Here is a 20,196-nt window from a genome sequence, read left to right as displayed (position 1 = left end):
ATTCCTGGGACTAGCTCTGGGGCTTTTATTTGTCATTGGCAAACACCCGCACCACTATTCCCACTGCCACGTGTGGGAAAATGGGAGCAAGAAGGACCCATGGCTTTGCCGTGACCCCCAGCAGTGGCAGGCGGGGTCTCCTGCCCTGTGCCCCCACCAGGCTCAGACCCAGGGAGGCTTCCCCCCAGCTTCGGCAGCACCGTCAGCTGGGCTAGCAACGGCTCCGGGTGTTGGAGGGACCCCTCCTGAAGGGGGGGAGCACCTTCCTGCCCCCCACCCCCCCGGTGCCCGGCAGCACCCCGCGGTGGAAGGGCAGCCGGGCCATGGCCCCCGTCTGCAGCACATCCTGCTTGAGGAGGTCCTGGATCTTCAGGTTGGGCTTCAGCGCCCGCAGCGCAGCCACCTCGTCCAGCACTTCCTCGTGTAACCCGGACGTGCTCAGGCTAATTTAGATAGAGGAAGAAAAAGAGCAGAGTGGTTAAATCACCCTCCGCTCTCCTGGGTGCCGGGGTGCTGGTGTCTCCCTCCCTGACCCACAGCATCCGACCATGGGGTACTGGCATGGAGGTGCCAGGGACGGAAGGGGGACGCACCAGGAACCTTACCCCAGGGCCTGCAGTGGGCAGGTGGGATGCCGGAGCTGCTGGCAGAGCTGCAGGATGCCATCGGCTCCCAGCTCATTGTCGCTCAGGTCCAGGCAGGTGAGGTGGGGGCTCTCCATCAGCCAAGCAGCCAGGGCTTGGCAGCAGGCACCCGTCAGCTGGCAGCTCCCCAGCCTGCAGGACCGGGGCAAACAGGGATGCAGGGTTTGACCGGTGGGTGGGCAAGCTGCTCCGGGTGGGAGGGAGGGAGCGCCAGCCGGACCCCAGCCCCTTACCGCAGCGTCTGTAGCTGGCAGGTGCGGGGCTGGAGCCCCTCACACAGCAGCTTCACACCGGCATCACGCAGCCCCTCGCTGAAGGACAAATCCAGCTCCACCAGGCATGGGCTGGTGCTCAGCGCAGCGGCGAGGTCCTCGCAGCAGGCACTGGTGAGGCGGGTGTACCACAGCCTGCCGGGGACCCGTGGAAAAGACCCTCAGAACCAGCCTGAGGCCCCCCCCCCCGCCACCCCATCACAGTGGTTGTCACCTGGTGCCGCTGCTTTTGAACCCTGGGAGAGCAGGACAGAGGGATGGCACCACCCCAGAGAGGCTCTTTCAGGGTACCTCCCCAGCACTCCACCCCATGAGTCTGGCCAACTGGGAGATGCTCATGGTGTGCAGGGGGATGCCCATGGGTGGCAGGGCCACTCACCGCAGGACGCGCAGGCGGCAGCTGGGCTGCCGCAGCCCCTCGCAGAGCAGGTGCACACCGCCATCGCCCAGCGTGCCGTCACCCAGCTCCAGTCGGGCCAGGCTGGGGTGTTGGGCCAGCAGCGCCGTCAGCTCCGCACAGCAACTCTCCGACAGCCCGCACCACTGCAGCCTGCAGGGAGAGCGCAGGGACCCAGGGGCCCATCACCCCTGCCCTGGCTGCCCCAGCACCCTGCCACCTGGCCAACCAGCATGGAGGGACCACACTCACCATTAGCACAGCCAATGAGCAGGAAGGGACCACACCCTCCTACCTCCCCAACCAATCAGCAGAAAGGGACCACACCCTCCCACCTCTCCAGCCAATCAGCAAAGAGGGACCACACCCTCCCACCTCCCCAACCAATCAGCAAAGAGGGACCACACCCTCCCACCTCTCCAGCCAATCAGCGGGAAGAGACGACAGCCTCCCACCTCCCCAGCCTATCAGCAGGAAGGGACCACACCCTCCCACCTCCCCAGCCAATCAGCAGGAAGGGACCACACCCTCCCACCTCCCAGCCAATCAGCATGGCAGGACCACCCCCCCATGGTCCATGAGGCCAGCGGTGATGCCGCGTGGCAGCTGTGGGGTGCCAGCTGTGCCCCCCGTGCCCTGCCAAGCCAGCCAGGGTGCCCAGGCTGTGCCCAGTGCCCTCGCCCAGTGCCGCCCATGGGCTGGGCTTGGCGCCTGCCTCTTACCGGAGCTCCCGCAGGTGGGTGCCCGGGTGCTGCAGCGCTCGGCAGAGCGGGTAGATGGAGGCGGGCAGCTCCTGCTGCCCACCCTGGGCATGAGGGTGTCCTCTGGCTCCTGAGGCACTGGAGCTGCAGGGGGACAGAGTGGGGTGGCACAGGTGGCCCTCATTCGCACCGGGAGCTCCCGGCTTCCACACCCCCTGCCTCCCAAGTAGACCTCACCACCATGGCCTCCTCGAGAGGGACCTTAATGGCTTTGGAGACGCAGAGGCTGGTGAGCATTCCTGCTGGAGTCACCGGCTCCCAAGCAAAGCCCGGGGTGCACTTAACATTCCAGCAGTGGGGATCCCCCCTTTGGAGGCGAGAAGGGGGGCATGATGCCAGCCTGATGCCCGGGCATGGATGGGTCTGCTCTGGCTGGGGGGTTGAGCCGAGAGGCTCCGTCTCCATCAACCCCACCACGCGCAGCAGCCGGAGGAGCCTGCCCGATCCTTATGCTCCCATGATTCCCCCCAAGAATAAGCCAAATCCTCAGCTGAGGAATGAAAGCTCCAGGAGAAGCATAAGCTGGTGTTTGGGTGGAAGGTGCTGAAATGCCTCTAAAAGCATCTTTTGGGGTGAAGGAGGAGAAACCTTTGCGATGTGGGGCTGCTGGAGCAGAGGGGAAGGACTCACCATGGCACCGACACAGGCAGCTCATCCCCGGGGTCCTGCTGACCGAAGGAGCATCCCCGCAGGGTGACGCAGCCCAGCCCAGCCCACTGCCTGATGCAGAAGGAAAGAGCTGTCTGGTCATACGCTGTCAGCTTGACGTCCTGCAGGTCTATGTCACTGAAACAATCCAATGCACTTTGCACAAGGCTTTTGTCATTCAACTCGAACAAAAAGTGGAAAGTGTCCAACTCAGAAACCTTCAGTGCTTGGCTGGGGCGGGAGGTGCCTCCATGCCTCCCCTGAAGCCACCTCAGCATGTCTTCCCTGGCTCGTGGCAAAATTCTGCACCCGATGGTTTTGTCCGCGTACTCCATTGATTTTTGGCTTACCAGACCAAACAGGAACCGCACCGTCAAGTTCAAATCCTGCCTGGACTTGCTGTAGCTTTCTAATAACATATTTACATCCTTTGCAAGAGCCCTGGAGTCACCAACCGTCTCCTCATCGTCCTCCAGAACGTAAAACATGGCTGCAAAAAACTCCTGGAGGTGCAGGTGGGTGAAGCTGTAGACGTTCCCGTGGTCTGTGCCTTTCTTTGAGATCTTCTCATTGAGGAAGAGGGGGAGAAGATTCATCTGGTCCAAGCCACGGTCCTGGATTTCCTTCTCCTCAAAGAGGACCTTGTGCTTCCAGATGCCATCAGCAGCCAAGGAGCAAAGGTTGTGCAGGAACCGCTGGAGGTCCTGCAGGTTGTCGCTGCCTCCACATGTCGTTAACCGGGAGAGGTAAACCAGGCTCATCCACGTGGTGGCTGTAGAGCACTCGACCAGGTTTTTCTTCTTGCAAAGCTCTTGTTTCAGGATGGTGCAGATGGTCCAGCTCATGAGGGGGATGGCGCACAAACCGTAGAGGATCCTGTTGCCCCTGGCAAACCTGAAGGCCATCTCAGCTTTATCGTCATTCTCAAAATACCTGTGGAAATATTCCTCCCTCATGGCTGCCGAAAATCCCAGTATTTCTGCATAATACTCGCCCTCCAGGCACTGCCCCAGGCTTTGAAGAGCTGTTGGCCTCGTGGTGATAAGCAAGGAAGACCTGGGGAGAAGAGTCTTCTTGAACAGGCTCATCAGGGTGGTTTCCAGCGGCTTCACTTCCCTGGGGTCAGAGCTCAGCTCACCTTTGCGCTGAGCCAAGGAAAATCCCAGGGCCTCGAAGCCATCAAAAATGAACAGGATCTTTTCCTGCTCATCCAGGATCTTCCCAGCTGGCACGTGCCCCTGAGGGCAGCACTTTGAAACCAGGTCTGACATGCTTGCTTCCTTGGTTGAGGCAATGTCTTTACAGTCTACGCAGAAGATGTAGTCAAACTGCGTGTAGGTGGTCCCTTCCACCCACTCCACCATCACCTTCCTGACCGTCATCGTCTTCCCCATCCCTGGGGCCCCCACCAGCACCACGACCTGCGGTGTTTGCCCGTCTTCGTCGGGTTCAAACAGCGTCTGCGTGGTGATGGTGACGGTGGCCACTCTGTTGCTGGTGTTGGCACACTTAGGGCTGGTGCCCACAGCTTCATGCTCACCTCCACACTTGCTCCGAGGCTTCCTGGCGATGGTCAGGGCGGTGTAGCGGCTGCTGAGGGACAGGTGCTCCCCAAGACACGAGTTCACTTCTTTGTAGCGGAGGAACTCCCGGACCACGTGCTCTTTGTATTTCTGCTTGTACTCTGTGCCGGTAAGAAGCAGAGTCAGTCCCCAGCACACATCGTTTCAGTGACGTAGAGTCAGTCTCCTCGGGGGTTCCCGAGGGGCTCCTACCCAGCACAACTGTGCTCCTGACACGCCAGTGGGACACTTGTTTCCATGCATGGAGCTTTCCTAAGTCTGGCAGAGGCCGTAAGGACGGTGCCTGTGAGAACTGAGGGCCTCTGGTTGGTTCTGGGAGTGCCCTTCTTCTCCCCTGGGTCCCCTGCGGTCACCCTGATCCATCAACCCCTGTTTTAACCCCCCTGCAATCCTTACTCCCCTGGGAGCAAATGCAATTGCCTGGGGCCACCTGCAGCCTCCATCCCCCTCTGCTTGTGCCGCTGGGGCTGAAGGCACCATCCCTGGGCTCCCAGGGACACCTTTGGCTCCAAAGCTTTACCAAACGTGAGCTCTGCAGAGATGTCCTTAATCTCCATCCCAGGAAGAAAGGATCTGCCCAGCCACCTGCCAGGCGGTGCCAAGAGCTGAAGGCTCTTCTCCAGGCAGGAGGGAGTCCAGCAGTCCGTGAGGATGGCAAGAGAGGTCACTGCAGCCCCCAGACTAACAGGGTCACGGTGGGACAGCTTCATGTTTCCACGCTTCCCCGGGGAAGCCAAAACCTGCTTTTACCAACTTCTCCCTGTCTTCAGGATAACTGAAGGGAAAAAGAGAGAAAGGAAAGCAGAAGGCACGCTGGCTCCCTACCTTTCACCTTCTCATCCAGGAGTTTCTCGGCCAGGCTGCTCTGGTTCACCTCCTCAAACACCCTGATCGCTGTGTCCATCGTGGCGTCTTCACTGTGGCTTTCCCTCATGCAGCTGCCAGGCACGGCCAGCGAACCCTCGGAGATATTCCATCCTTCTTCCACCTGAACCTCCGTGAAACTCCTGAACGTCTTTAGGCGCCAGACTTTGCAGTGCTCAGAAGAGGAGGGCTGCTGCGTGCTCTTCCCCTGCCATTATGGGATGTCACCTGAAAATACCAGCGGTTAGAAATCACGGCTGCACCACGGTGGAGGTTTCAGAGCTGGGCACCGAGCTCATCCCATGCATTCCATTTCTTCCTGCGCTGGAAGGGCTGGGGACAGTCACCCCAGCACAGCAAGGTCACAGGGGCTGTGGGTGCTGCAGCATTTGGCACATTGGGGATGCCAAAACCACCCAAAAAAGCATCCTGGGGGTTAGTAAGCGGAGCAGGAGCTGCAGCCCCTTGCGGCAGGGTCTCCCCAGTGCCAGGGACAGCCTGGTCCCCACGGCCTGAGTGGCAGGATGGCAGGGCGCTGCCTGAGATCCCCGTCCTGCGCACGGGCAGGGTTTCGCTTTTTGCTGGCAGCCCAGCATCCGGCACACCCTTCCTCCTTCCCGCCACCCGGCACCTCGCCAGCCGTCCTCCGCAAAATCCCCTGGGATGGGCGGCTTCACACCCGAAGAACCCCCAGCAATAAGCCCACAAGGAAAACTGCTGTTCTGGGGGGGAAAAGGTGGCTTTAGGGAAGTGCACTGTGGGTGCTGCAGCCCCTCTGCTGCCTCTCGCCTCCCCGGTGCTGGCAGCTCACCCTCCTCCCCACAGCAGGTCGGGGTTTGGCTGGAAAGCCACCGAGCCCCTGAATTTCTAATGCTGCCAGAGTCACTGCGCTTTGCTGGGGGTCCCAAGCCTTTTGGTGGGCTTCGTACGGAAAGTCACTGAGCTTCTCCCCCTCCCTCTTCGGGACTCCTTATTTCTGGTATCACTCTTCTCCCCGTTTCCATGTCCCCTGTCTTTAGGAGACCAGTACCATCCTGCAGTTATCCGGGACCAGATCCGCCTGGAATTAGTTTCCTGTAAATTCGGAAAACCAGAGGGAAGCTGCAGTTCCCTGCAGGAATTGCCTCCTGCTGCAGCTTTCACCATGGAGCAAGGGGGACCTCTAAGGGGACCCCATCACAGGCGATGTGAAGCTAAATTTAGATGCTTGCAAAAGCACAGTAGGATAGAGAAATTAAAAATAGCTGCAGGAAGCAGAGAATTAAACTGGGAGCTGTCAGAGGAAGAGGATTATCGGGGTGATGTGTATGAAAGGGAGAGGAAAAAGGAGCTGGGAACAACAGTTGCTGTCCCCATGTGACAGCTATCCTGGGGCCCATGAGGTCGTAGGAGTAAAGCACCATTGTGGGTTGGAGAGCGGCACTTCTAGAAATGTCTTCAAGCTTTGGATCCAATGGAAATGAAATAGCTCGATGCCCAGAGCTTGTGCTATGCCAGCCTTTAGTCTGACGTGTGCTAAGGGGCCAGCATGTGCCCTTCTTGCAGCATTAAGTCAGGCTGCCCAGCAGCTGGGTAAGAAACCAGCAGCACCAAGGTGGCTCTAGAAACTGGGAGAAGATGGAGAAGATTTTTCTGAACCGGTGCAGAACTGCGAAGGTGCCAGTGGGATGCGATACCCTACCCCATCAGCCCTTTGCTGGTGAGGCACAGGTGGTTCTGAGTGGCTGGAACTCGGTGTCCAAGCACGGGAAAGCCTCCCTGGGCTCTGCTGGTAGAGGCCAAACAGAGCAGTGGGAATGGTGGCCTGGATGCAGGAGAAAGGGGGAAAATTTGACATGGGCCAAGAAGGACCTGTGGCTTTCAGCAGGACAGAGGAATAGGAGATGCTTGGGTTGGGGTAGTACCTCAGAAAAAAACAAATGGATCAAAGATATTAAGGGCTCTGGAGAGCATTAAAGGATTTAGGAGAAGATATGACAAAATGGGATGGGAAGGAAAGATGGGATTTGCTGGAAGGAGTGATACTGCAGCTGAGAGGAGCAGCAGCAGGACACCGTGATGTTCCTACACCTCTGCCGCCTCTCAGCTGGCCAAAGTCATCCCTATGGAGGTGGCTTGGGCCCGGGGCTGCCCATACGGATGGGTGCCTGTGTGCCAACCGCAGCGGGACCCTGGGGGCCACCCTGAGGTTCTGCCCAGGAGATATGAAGGTACCAGTGGGCTTTTGGTGCAGCAGCAAAGAGCCTGTTACTTTAGAACACAGCTGGAGCGTGGACCCTTATCAGACGTTTATGGTGGGATTTCTGTGTCAGCAACACAGAAACCAGAGAAAGGCCGTTACAGAGGGTGAGAGGACAGACACAGGCTTTGCTGGAGGGTGGCAGAAAACCCTGCTCTGTGGGAAGTCCCATCGCCCAGCTGCACCAGTGGGACCTTCTGGTCTCCCATACAAATACTTGTATCTTAAAGAAGCTGAGACTGCTCGGAGTGAAATCATTAAGGACTACTTTCAATAAAATGTTTCTTGAGAAAATATAAACCCATGTAATTGAAGGAAGAGATGAGCACTGAGCTGGAGCCCATGTAGGACATCTCCCGGCAGCGCTGCTTGGGCAGAGGGCCAGTGCCCAGGGAAATGAAGCCCACCACTCCTGGCAGGTGTAGCCTGTTCCTCCCTCTCTAGCCATGGATGGGTTGTGGCTGGGGCTTTTGGAAAGGAGAAAGGATCCCCTGGGGATGCCCAGGGGTGAAATGTGTGTGTGTGTCCTGTGACTTGCTCTTCACACTCCAGTTTATGAACAGGGAACCTGTGTTTTGGCTGGTGGGGGGATGTAAACCCACCCTGTGGAGGAGACAGGGGCTGGGGAACTGGGGTTGAGGCAGGTGGGGGTTTGCAGCTGAGGCTGCCGAGTACCTGCAGCTCTGTGGGGCTGGCCTTCCCACCAGGCACGATGGAAAATGCTTCAGGGGGGCATGTGGTTAGCAAAGCTGCCTTTGAGGGATGCTGGGAAAGGGGGAAAGGATGTTTTAAGGCACACTGAGAGTTTTAGGAGGGGGGGAAACAGACTTTACTGACAATACCTTGGCAGCCAAGCTTTTGCCCACAGTGCCACCGCTGTGGCAGGGCTTGTGGGGTCTGCGCTGTGTGGCTCCTGCTGCCGGGGAATGGAAGCAGCTTTGCTGGGGCAGGGCAGAGCTAGCAGGGACTTGGTTCAACCCAGATAATGTCCCTTCAGGGTTTCACAGGCTCCAAAGTGAGCCTGTTTCAGTGGCACCACGGGCTGAGCTGTGTCCATCTAGCTCAGGGTCCCTGCTCAGAGCCTGTGTCATCCTGTCCCTCTTGCTTGCAGGACACGAAGTCTGGAAACAACCTTTTCTCTCTGACGGTTCAGGGCACACCATGTTTCTTCCCAGGGATGCTGCTGCCACCAAGCCCCCACCAGAGCAGGGCTTGCAGGGGGGCTCCCCAGGAGCCAGGGCTGTTCTCCCCTCTGCTAACTCATCCTGGGCTACGCTGTGAGCTGAGAGCAAGAAGGAAAAAACTGCGGCATGGTTTCTAAAGATTTCCCTCTCCATCTGACCTTGAAAAAGCTGTTTTCACCTTGCCATGTCTTAATCTGAATTGCTGCTTGCTGTGCCTGTGCCGGCACTCTCCCATGCTGCGTTAAGGGGGGATGTGACCCACTTGCTGCAGGAGACCCTTCCCGTGCCTGGTGCCAGGGGATTTCTGAGTGCTGCCTAGCTCTGCTGCTGCTTTCCTGGCTTCTCCCCCCCTCTACAACGAGGGAGTGAGGTTACTTGTTTTACAGCTCCTTTCCTCTGCTTCCTTTTTTCTACATTGGTAAAAATATTTTTTCCCATTTGAATTCAGAGGCATATAATATCATAAATTCAAAAAGTCTAGGGCATATGAAGGTATCATATGGGGCTGTTTATCTCCTAAGGCAGAGACAGCATGTGTGAACATAAGGAAATCACGGCCACGACGCCCTGGCCTCAGCTCATCCAGGCTCTGGGGACTGGAGCTGGCAATTTCTGCTTGCTGGAGGCTCCCTCCCCCCTCCCATGCTGCGGGAGGCACAGAGGCCGCGGCTATTTCTGCCTGATGTAGAAGTAGCAAAAAGGTTTTTGAGTCCGGTGCTCAGCTCCCGGGAGCAGAGGCTTGGGTGTCTCTCCTGCATTAAATCACAGGTTTTAATGAGCTTTGCAGGAACTCAGCCTGTCCCTGCTGCTGCCAGTAGATCAAGAGATTTGGGAGGCATTAGAGAGGCGAAGCAGCTGTTTGCAGCTGCTGGATGGTCTTGGCTGTGCCTGGCACAAGTCCCTAAAACAGCTGGGAGGGGTGGCAGGGGGGCTGGCACTGCTGGGTGTGGGACCAGACAGGCAGCAGAGGGGACAGCAGCATCGGCCACAGCTGATACTGTCTGTGCCAGCCTGCCTCAGCCAAGTAGGCTCCTGAAGCCAAGGACTACACCCAGATAACCTTGCTCATCCCTGCTCTGAGGGAATGCTGGTAGCTGTATCTGAAACCAGCCCCTCCAAGCACAGCCTTTTCTGGGAGGTCTGGGTTTCTCACATCCAGCCCCTGTGTTTTCTGCACTTTCCTTCAAAAACAGTTTTTCTTTACGGTGGGATTTAATCAGCCTGAGTATTTGTAAGCAGAGATGCACACTGCCTTGGCTCTTGTGGGCAGTCTGGCAGAACCAGAGAGGGTCAGTGAAGAAAATACCGATTTTCCTTGGAGTTTCTGCCCTTCTGCACTGAGTATGTTTGTGGCTGAGCTGTTGCTTGGCTGCTGTTTATGGGAGAGAGGAAAACACAGCAGCTACAGAATTAAAGTGGGTTGTTCTGCAAGTGGCTGAGCTGACAAAGTTGTTTTTTCCTGGGATTCTGGGTATAATGTCCTTAAGATGTCCACACTTTCTACCAAGTAGCATGAAGCTGGTCAGTGGGTCCCAAATAACTGTATGGAGGAAGATGGGCACGCATCACATAACCTGATTTACTTAGGAAATAAGGGCTAAAAGAGTTCTAGCCAGTCTCAGGATCTGGTTGCAGTTTGGGGTATGAGCAGGGTTTGACCCCAGTGATGTGAATTTGGGACCCATGGCCGGCTGGCAGAGGGGAAGCGGTGGCAGGGGGGGTGCTGGCTTTTGACCAACACATTGCGAAGTGCCAGTGCGGCTGAGGAGGAGGAGGAGGCTGTGTCTGGCACAGCCTGGCTGGGTGTCTGACAGGGCTCCGCAGCGGGACCGGGCTGTGTGCCCAGCTCCAACCTGGCCTTGGGCTGCCTGCTGTCCTTCACAGACCTGGCACCAGTTCTGTAAGGGGAGCCGGACCCCAGCCTGCTGGGGCAAGGGAGGGTTTGGGGAGAAGGGAAGCAGAACTGGCACAAAACTACCCCAAGGCACAGTGTTCTAGCTTCCTCCATCCATCATGCAGAGCTTTTCCTTGGCAAGGCACACTGCCACCCCTTAACTCACTGCTGGGAGACTGTCACACTTGGAAACCCCTTATCCTGGTGAGGGGAGCCCCGTACACCTTTTTTCCTCTTGTCTACACACAAGCATCCCAATTTATTGGGCTCTCCCCCCATTTTCCCCAGTGTGTTCCCCCACTCCTTTGTGGCTATATTCACTGCAATTGCTGCAAACCCAGGTGGGCTTTGGAGGGGTGAGTGAAGTGGGAGGGGGGTCAGTGTTGCAGGCACAGTCCTGAACTGCCGAGTCAGCAAGCCAAATAGCAGGGGCTGTGAGGTGCAGCTGGCCTGCCTTAACTGCCCGCCAGCCCCCCTCAGCATCCTGCTCCCCCTTTCCCACCCCCCCCCCCACCCCCCCCAAGTCCCAGCCCTTCCGTCCGGATTGGAGCGCTGCCTCCACCCTCCTTCCCTGCTCTCCATCTTCATGCGGTCTGCAGAGGTGCATTGTGGGAAACTCCCAAGTTCCCCCCCCCCCCTCCTTGCTCTGCCTCCCTCCCTCCTCTCTGCGCAAGAGCCAGCTCCCAAGGTGTGACCGGTGCAGGCGGCCGGAGGACAGGAGGTAAGGGCTGCCGCCTCCGCCGCGCACGCTGGCACCCGGTGGGTGAGGGGACAGAGCTGCCGGGGGTCCCTAGCTGTCACGGCCAGCTCAGCGTCCCTGCTTGGGGTGACATAGCAAAACAGAGGCGCAGATCCACCTGGCCAAGGTGAGTGCCTGCCTCCTTGCAGCTGCCCGGGGGGAGGCCGGCTGGCTTGGGAGAGCATTCCCACACAGCCTCCCCGTAAACACCCGACAGTGCTGCTTTCCCACCTGAAATAACGAGCGGAGCAGGGATGGCTGGCCCCGAGCAGCTCCCTTCCCACCCCAGCTCCCCGCTCCTGCTCCCTGAAGGTCAGGCAGCCAGGGAAGGCGTTTCCGCCGCTGCCTCCGCGTACCTGCCGTCTGCTCTGCTGCCTCGGCGGGATGGGATGTGCCGTGCTTGCCCGGTCCGAGCTGGGCTGGCCACTGCTGGCTGCCACGGGGTTCAGCCAGGGGGATGGCAGCCGGCCTGGGATGGAGACGGGGGTTTGGTGCTGCAGGAGGGCTCTGAGCGTGGAAAAGCGGAGTCGGCCATGTGCCGGAAACAGGGCTGCTGGGAGGGAGGAGGGGAGGCAAGGCAGCATCCCCGGCTGAAGCCTCCCAGCCTCGGCAGCAAAGCCTGTACACGTCCCCGAAAGGTTTCCATCAGGCTTCCAGCTGCTTTTCCTCTCCCATCTCCATGGGCGGTGGTATTTGTTTGCCTCTCGCTCTGCCTGGATGGGTTTAACGTCTCCGCTTTGTTGCTGTCAGTCTGGAGGCAAAGCGTGGCTGGGCACAGCCAGCAGCCCTGGCCGTTAGCTTTCCCCTTTCCCAAGGAAGGAGCTGGGGGTTGCTCTGTTGGGCAGAGGTGCTTGGAGATCAAAAGGGGTATCCTTTGCTATGGCCCCCTGGCTGGTGTAGGAAAGGAGCTCACAAAGGGAAATCTGCCCAAAAAAGCCTGAAATGGAGGGAGGACAGAGGCAATAGCACCTGTTAAGCTGTGGGGAGGTGGCACCAAATGGGTAGGAGGGAGGAGGACACTAGACCAGGGCTCCTGTATCCAGGTGTGTGTGCTTCCAGGCATGAAATGGATGGGGGATGTCTTGGGCTTTTCAGTCTGATGTCCCTGCCTCTGCACAGCTATGTTTGGCCATGCCTGTGTGTTTGCAGAGACCTGTTGATTTGGTCCCTGCTCCTGTTTAGTGTCACTTCTGGGGCGGGGGGGTTGGGGAGCAGGGAAAAAGGATTTTTATTGTTGAATTGAGGTAAGCCCACTGAAACTTTGGCATTGGGGCAATGGGAGGAAGCCCTCCCTGTCGCAGCCCTGTTTTTCTGGGTGGGGCTTGGGCAGGATGCTGTCGGGAGAGGGAGGATGGACTATGCTGGATTGAGCTCCCTGCTCCATCTCGGGACTGACCTCCAAAAGTCTGACCTTCACAGGTTTGACCTTCAGCATTTTCCATCTTTCTGTTTTCAGCCACAGTGTCCAACACCAGTCTCTAACCCTGTGATATTGTGGTAGGATGGGGGAAGAAAATCCAGAATCCCCTTAAATGCAGATATTCATCCCTCTGCATCCATCCCCTCCGCTGGCAGGCTGCCAGGACCGGGGGCTACTGAGCGCCCTGCCACACTCTCCCCATCCTTGACCATGTGTGAGGGCAGGGGGATGGGGCAGAGGGGAGGGATGGAGCTCTCTGAGCAAGCATTTCTGTGCTGGAGGAGCTTTGGCCATCCTTCCCTAGATCCTTCCCAGTTTTCTGCAGGGAGGGAGAGTGGTCTGGTTTTGTCGCACCGGGAAAACGATGGGCTTTACCCCAGAGCATGCCAGGAGCTTCCCCAGAAGGTCACTGCCTCAGGCTGAATGGGCCCCTTGCCTGCCTGCAGTGGCTTCTTACATTTCAGCTGCAAAGCAACAGTTTTCAGGCTGATGCCTGCAGATCTGTGGGCTGGCAGATTCAGGACTTGTCTCTGCACATGCAGAATTGCCTCCTTGGTGGCCGCATCATGAACGGGGGGTGATGCCGTGAGAGCCTGGTGCAGTCCTGCATTGGTCAAATGGGATGGGTTTAGGATACCCAGAAACTGAAGAGAGTTGTTAAATTTGCTGCTGCTTACTGCACTGGTTGGGGCTGTTTTACTGTATCAGAGATACCCTGATCTTCTTTGCTTGTGGATACTAAATTTGAGAGATACAGGACCTACTGACTGTCAGGAAGAGGCTGCAGCAGCTCTGTTGCAGAAGGCTGGTTTCCTTTCTGTCTGGCTACCGGCTCCTGGCTGCCTGGGATGCAGCACCCCAAATGGGGAGCATCTGTCCTCTTGCCGAAGGCAGTTTCCCAAGTGCTGGCAGGCTCAGTACAAAGAGCAGGGCTCTGTGGTGGAAAGGGAGTTGTTCACCCTTCTCCAAGAGGCAGAAAGGAAGCATGAAACATTTGCTGACCCTGCCACAACGTTATTCCTAAGATGACATCGTGGTGCTGAGCAGCATTGAGATGTGCTGCACGGCCCCAGCCGGGGTGTTAGGGTGGATGTTGTGGGGAATTGCTGATTTATTTATTCCCTGGGGAGACCTGAGCATTTTGGGGGTGGCAGTAACCTCCCTCCTGGAGCAAGCAGCTCTCTGGCAGGATGGCTGAGCAGAGCCGAAGGTGGTGCAGACCTCCAGGTGGTGGAGAGGGTGTCACTGGTGCCGAGCTATGAAGTTCTGGTTGGAAGTGTGATAATTACCTTTGCAATAGCAGGGCTGCAACAGGAGGCTGCTGGGCCAGCTTCTGCTGGGGCTGTGGGGCCCTGGTGGCCTCCCTTCTGATCTTACAGGAGGTGCCAGCCCATCCTCAGGAAGGGATTTGCCACCTATCAGTGCAGTAGCTTATCCCCAGTGCCACAGAGTTGCTGGCATTGAATTGTTGGCTCTGGGAGAGCTAGAAAAGCACTATAAAGAAGCAAAATGAGAGTGTTTGTGAAATATTGAGTGTGGCAAAAGCCAAGATGTGGGGAGGTGCCCAGGGTAGGATGCAGGGGTGGCACAGCAGCCTGGGATGCAGGATACACCCAGAGGTTCTGTGGTTCATGCTGCTGGCTGCACATCTTCCACTGCATCTCCTGAATCGCTCCCCATTGAAACTACCTCAGTGCTTTGACCCAGTGTCCTGTCAAACAGCTGCCACAGGGGAAAAAAAAACAGTCATCCAGAGAAAATCCTTTTCCTTGTTCCCCTAAATTTCTGTCTTCAGGTAAGTGATGCTCCATCCTGTCAGGGAGAGGCTTAAGACCTAACATCTCATGGGTTTTTTGAAGGGTAAAAGCTACCATCTTGTTCCACCACAAAAAAATGGAGCTATAAAGTGGGAAAACACTGTTTGATTTTGTGTCTGAGGGGGGGCTCAAAGCCAGGAGTAAAGTTGGGACAGCACAGCAAAGTGAGGGGCTCTGAAATTGTTCTAGTTATGATAGTCCCCCTTCGGGGGCCTGTGCAGCATGTTACGACCCTGAGAAACCAGGTTTTGAAGCAGAAGGACATTTTCAACCTAATCTCCCTGAAGTATTTTCAGATTATCTCTAGTTCTAGAAATGCTTTTGCTGTGAACTGCAGCTGAGAGTGCAGCTGGTCCCGCTGCATCACCAGTGCTGGTGGCACTTGAGCAGGTGACCGGTCAGGTGGCTGAGCCTTGCCAGGTGTGAATTCTCCTACCAACAGTGGGTCAGGACCATGCCGGCTGTAACTTGGTGCCCACATGTACGGGCATCAGTCAGAGCATGTGATTGTGTCTCACACTCTCCAGTGGTGCCAGTCTTGTATTTCCCAAGGCTGTTCTGGTAATGCTTTCCTGATTTCTGCCGTGTGTTGGGGCAGCCCTGAGCTGAGGCGTGAGAAGGGGCTTTGTGCCGGTCGTGTGTCTGTGCCAGCGTGGTGCTGGGGTGGTGAGTTGCCCCTTTGGGACCGTCCATGGCAAGCACTGGTGGAGGAGGGAAGGAGTGGGCTCGGTTGGGGTTTTTTGGCAGCAGCCTGTATAGTGTTAACGGAGCTGTGGGCAGGAAGCTGAAGTGAACTCCAAGTGCTTTTCAAGCTGTGTGGCTGCAGAGAAATGGCTGGTTCTGGGTCTGCGAGGTGCCCTGGAAGGAGCTTTTGTGGGTGGTGCAGCAGGAAATGTGCAAAGGGAGCTCACCGTGGGGCTGCTGAAGGGCAGGGTGAGGCTGCAGCAAGTTGTCCTTCCCTTGATGCTGCAGGTTTAAGGGCAGAGTCAGTCAGTTTTACCATTTCTCATGGTTCTTATTGCTTTATTTTCACATAGGGCAAGAGAAGATAACAGAACAGAGATGTCAATGTGTTTTTCTATGTACATGGCTGTGTACAGGCAGAGTGCCTGAACAGTGTAAGTTAGAGCTGTGTTTTGGGCTTAAAAAACCGAAAGGACAAAAGCAAAACCTCTAGCAGGGATATGGGGTGTGTGTCCCTGCATTGTCACCTCCACCTCCCAAAATAAAATGTCTGTGGCGCCCATCCCAGTGAGATCTTTGGGGTCAGGACAAGCACGGCTCACAGACATGACGCTTAGCTCGGACCTTATCTGCAGAGGTCATGGTGTAGAAAAGGACTGTTAAGCCTTTTTCTGAGCTTGTGCTGGTGGGGAATGAACTGAGACTGGCTGTGGGGCTCCAAAATGCTGTGTCACCTGCATGGGGAGCGTGGTTGGGCTGTGGCAGGGCAGCCTTTGGAGAAGACACTGGCACCTGTGTTGCAAGCTGGCATTTTGCCTCCTCTCTGTGCAGCTGGTGGCCCACTGGTGTACCCAGGCTCTGCACCCCCAGCCATTCCCTTTGCAGATGTGAAGCAAAGCCAGTTTTGCTGGGCAGCAGGACCCTGTCCTGTTCCCACACCTCACCATGGTGCCAGGTATAGCCTGACCTTTGAATGCTGATGCATCACCCAGGCTGGGAGAGACATTTGCTGTGTCTCGGTGGCACAGGGAGCAAGGAGTAGGGTCTTGCAAGGCTGGCCATGCTCTGGGGCTGTGTGAGTGATGGTTGCAGTTCTGGTCATTGCCAGGACGAGCAGGACAGGTGAGGAGAACGCTGGGTCTGGGTGCAGCCGCAGGACTGACGCAGCCGTGGAGGCTTTGCTGGCAAATCTCCCGCTGTGGCAGCGATCTGAAGGTGCTGCTGCTGCCTGTGTAAATACTTTCAGCATCTGACGCTCTCCACATCAAGATTCAAAGGGTTGGTTTGAGAGGGAAATGTTTAATCCAGGGCTGGGGGGAGGGATGTGGGGAGTAGCAAACAACAGATTGGGAAAAGGATTCATAAATATCTCATCAGAGTGAAGTGGGTCAACAGCGTTTACTGTAACTTGGTGCTGCTGCCTCCAAGGCTTGGCTTGGGGGAGGGATGGCACACGCAGCCATCTCCCTGCGCCGCCTGGTCCTGGTGCACTCAGGCTGTTTAAAAGTGTCTATGATGAGCGACTCACGCTATTGCTGTGCTTGCATGGTGTTTTGTCACATTTGCTGTGCATTGCGTCAGGAGTGGGGAGCCAAAATAGACCTTAAGGGAGCTAAAATCCTCCTTGGGGAGCTGCCCACGGCAGCTGAACGAACACAAGCTCCTTATGTAAAGCTGTTTTAATATTTATGGTAATACTGAGAGGCACTGCATTACCTCATCTGTCTTCACAGCACTTCTTGAAGATGGGGAGGAAGGCTTAGTCACACTACTCTGCTGCCACTTACCCTAGGTCCTTGCCTGGCATCTCATTGCCTTTAGTGTGTTTATTCCCCTGGCAGCTCAGAACAGGGGAGAAGTGCTGTTTGTCCCCGTTGGAAACGGGGAGTTGAAGCACTGGGGAAAAAAAATGCGCTGCCCAGCTGCAGGAGGAGGCTGGAATGGGGCAGGGCACTGAACACAAATCCTTCCAGCCCTGACCCATCACTCCCCATGCAGCAGAGGAAATGGGCACAGACCCTTGAGGACACTTTTTCCAAGGACAGTGTCTGGTCCTCCAAGCTGCATTACCTGGGGGTTAGACAAGAAGGTCAAGGGCTCAAGCTTTGACCCCCTTGGAGCCATCAGTACTTTGGGGAGGGGGGGGAAGTTGGGCCTTGCCTATCTTTGATCTCTTTTCACTGATGCCGCAAGCCCTCTGCGGGCTTGCTGATGCAGCATGAGAAGCCTGACCAGCCATGATGGCCGTTACCTGTGGGACGGGCAGAGCACCGGGGAAGAATCTCCCCTTGCTGGGCCAGAGAAACCTTTGGCTGTGCAGGCTGGTATTTCTTTATGGAGAGCAAAGGTCTGTTTGTTGTGTGCACAAGTTAATGAGCAAGATGGAAAGCGAGGCCTCCTCGTTTCCTGCAAAGCACGGCTGCTGCGCAAGCTCAGCCTCCCACAGATGAGCCACTGCTCATCCCTCCCCTCCACCACGCTAGCAGTCTGCATCTGCTGTGGGCTGGGGACGAGTGCCCCGGGGAACAGGTTAGTGGGGTGCTAGGATGTGTCAGGCAAGGCATTTCCAGAAGCGATGGGGGCCTGGTCAGTCTAAACTGTTGGGTCTGAGTCTGGCCAGGCACTTGGAGTTCAGCCCGGAGCAGAGGCAGGACTCCAGGAGTAACTGGGAAAATGGAAGAGCGCATCTCTGGAGAAAGAATTGGTGAAATGGGGTTTTTGTGGCCAAAGGGAGGGAAGGCAGGGACGAAAGCTACTGAACAGCTCCAATGAAGATACTAAAAGAAGTAGGGCTACATAAATGAAAAGACATGACTAACTGATGATTCTCCTTGGGTTTCCAGAAGCAGTGGGATGCCTCGGTGACTAATACAAACCCTGTGATGGGCAGAGGTCCTCAAAGGACAGTGGAGGTGCTACATTTCAGCCAGTGAGTTTAAGGTGAAGCTCATGGGGGGGAGGGGGGGCTGAAAGTAGGGCTAGCCTGGTGTGAGTCAGCAAGTTGATTCTATTTTCTACTGTAAAATAAGTCAGAAGTGTGATTCCAGCTCTGCCTTCAGCTAGAAGCTGTGGAGGGACAAATCCTGGTGGCTTTGGTTGTTTTTGGGTTTTGTGTGTTTTTTGTTTTTTTTTTAATAGGCTTTGATGGTTTCTTGCGTGGTGTTCGATTGAGCTAACCAGGACTTGCACCCCTCCTGTAGTCTGCTCCTTTCAGCCTATGCCCACAGGCCCTCCTTGTCTGAACAATCTTCCAAGCCACTTTGGTGCACAGAGACATTTGCTGATCTCTGGGAGAAGGGAGGTGAACAGTCTTCAGCCTCAGGCTCTTAGGAGGGACACCCCAAACCCTGAGCCTGTGGCTCCCTGAAATAATCCCTTCTCCAGCACGATGTGCCTGACGGCACCCTGGTTTTTTCATTTTGCCATAACAAGTGGCAATGAACCAGCACTGCCCTGTGGCCAGTAACCCCAGACCTCTTTGGAGAGGCCTTAGAATGTCAGAACAGGCTGCCTTTTACTTGGCACTTTCCTCAGCACATCATGAACTCCTCAGCCACGTGCTCCAGCTGACTTTCCTCTGACCATTTCAGTCAAGATCTCTTTGGTGATGGTAATGCTCCCTATGACCATGCTGTCTTCCATCCGAGGGTCTCACATTGGTGAGTTCAGCCCCCTGTATCACACTGATTTCCACTGAAGGTGAGAGTGCATGACACGCAAAGGTCACAGAGGAAGCCTGCGGCAGCACTTGATCCCCCCAGTAACACCCCCGGTTTCTAACAGTCCCAGTCATTTCAGCTCATCGCTGCCTTGCCTTTTGCAGTCAGAACACGGCTGCTTTTTTCCCTTTTCAGGAAATGACGTATTTTCAGGTGCCTCTTTGAAGTGGCCAAATTCTAATTTTAATTATTTACATGTGCAGTTTGCCACAGGAACAAAATCCGTGCTCTCGGTCTAAAATTACCTGCTCTCCACCTACCAGCTGGTGCCGGCGCCTGAGCCTGTGATGGTGATTCGGTCCTGTGAGCCAGCTTTGGCAGGTGCAAATTGCACTCGCCAAGGGAAGCTGCCTGTGAAGAGGGCCGTTTTCTGTCCCTCGGAAAGCCAGCTTGGTCTTAAATGACCGAATGCAGACATGCCAGCTGAGACTTACAGAGCCTGCTGAAGGCACCTGAAATTAATCGGTATTCAGCATATATTCTGCCTCCATGACACTGAAAACCTTTCGCTGTGTGGGTGTAGGAGCAGTTGACTGAAGAATATGAGGACTGCGTTGGGTGGTGTGTTCTCAGGTTCAAAGTCTTCCTGTAGCTTCAGAAAGGAGGGGCCTGATCCTGAGAGGCAAAAGCCACCTCTTCCAGCACTGCTGAGTGCTTTCGGCTCTTGCTGACTTCCAGCTGTGTCATTTCAAAGGGAATTCAGAGTGGGTTTGGTTGCTTGCCTTGTCTCCTTGCGGACAACCTCTGTCCCCAACCCATGAGCGTTAAGCAGACTGCTGCCATGCCTGGCTCAAGTGATGCGGAGTTACGGGATGGTCCTTGCCCTGGTTCAGCTGCTTCAGGCTAAGGCGTTTGGGGCTGACAGCAGAGATAAGGCAGGAAGGAGCAGTGATGCTTGCCTGGTAATAGGGACCCATTTAATGCTTTGCTCAAATACCAACACAGGCCATGATACTTAAGAGAATGGGGCTTTGGTATTTAGAACTCTCCTTTTTGCCCCAAAAAGGCAAATCTTCATGCCTTTTTTCCAGATGGGTAGGAATGACAAAGGAGTGAAGGGGAGATTAGGGGGTAAGGAAGAAGATCTGAGGATATAGGTCTTTTCTGCCATCTTTGGCTCTTTCTGCACAGCGTTGTTACAGGTCGGGCATGGTCAGTAGCTATATCTAAGACTGATGTTTTCAACTGGAGGACACCTGGAGAGTGTGGATGGACCTTTCTTGGAAGTATAAATTCAGATACATAACCCTGCTGTGTTGGTTGAATTCTTTCTTGCTGGTGGTGTCGCAGTTGAGGACCCGATGGAGACTGTCTCCTTTTCATGGAGAAGG

At 55.9% G+C, this 20,196-nt stretch overlaps 2 protein-coding genes across 7 annotated transcripts in view; one reads left to right on the top strand and one right to left on the bottom strand.

Annotated features, from left to right (window-relative positions):
* On the bottom strand, positions 1 to 11,715 carry LOC308070360 (NACHT, LRR and PYD domains-containing protein 3-like). 2 transcript variants are annotated; one of them, XM_080404125.1, is made up of 9 exons: positions 11,582 to 11,708; positions 6,056 to 6,243; positions 5,131 to 5,397; positions 2,705 to 4,406; positions 2,036 to 2,158; positions 1,296 to 1,466; positions 878 to 1,051; positions 606 to 776; positions 1 to 443 (listed from the first exon to the last, which is right to left on the bottom strand). In XM_080404125.1, the coding sequence occupies exons 3-9, from the start codon at positions 5,237 to 5,239 to the stop codon at positions 212 to 214; spliced, it is 2,682 nt and encodes an 893-aa protein (XP_080260251.1). In that variant the 5' UTR covers positions 5,240 to 5,397; positions 6,056 to 6,243; positions 11,582 to 11,708; the 3' UTR covers positions 1 to 211. The 2 variants fall into 2 exon arrangements, with proteins under 2 accessions (XP_080260251.1, XP_080260250.1); XM_080404124.1 differs by lacking the exon at positions 6,056 to 6,243 and having other exon boundaries at positions 11,582 to 11,715.
* The window catches only part of CEND1 (cell cycle exit and neuronal differentiation 1), a 22,341-nt gene continuing 13,362 nt past the window's right edge, over positions 11,218 to 20,196 (top strand). Inside the window, exons 1-2 of one of the 5 annotated variants that reach the window (XR_013930723.1) lie at positions 12,458 to 17,675; positions 17,990 to 18,086. The gene's annotated coding sequence lies outside the window, so the exon portion shown is untranslated. The other 4 variants (XR_013930724.1, XM_080404162.1, XR_013930725.1 and 1 more) reach the window with 4 other exon arrangements.

The sequence above is a fragment of the Falco punctatus genome (genome assembly GCF_963210335.1).
Source record: "Falco punctatus genome assembly, chromosome: 10".
In the NCBI taxonomy this organism is placed as follows: Eukaryota; Metazoa; Chordata; class Aves; order Falconiformes; family Falconidae; genus Falco; species Falco punctatus.
The sequence above is the reverse complement of the archived record's forward strand: the minus strand, read 5'-3'. Positions and strand labels throughout refer to the sequence as shown.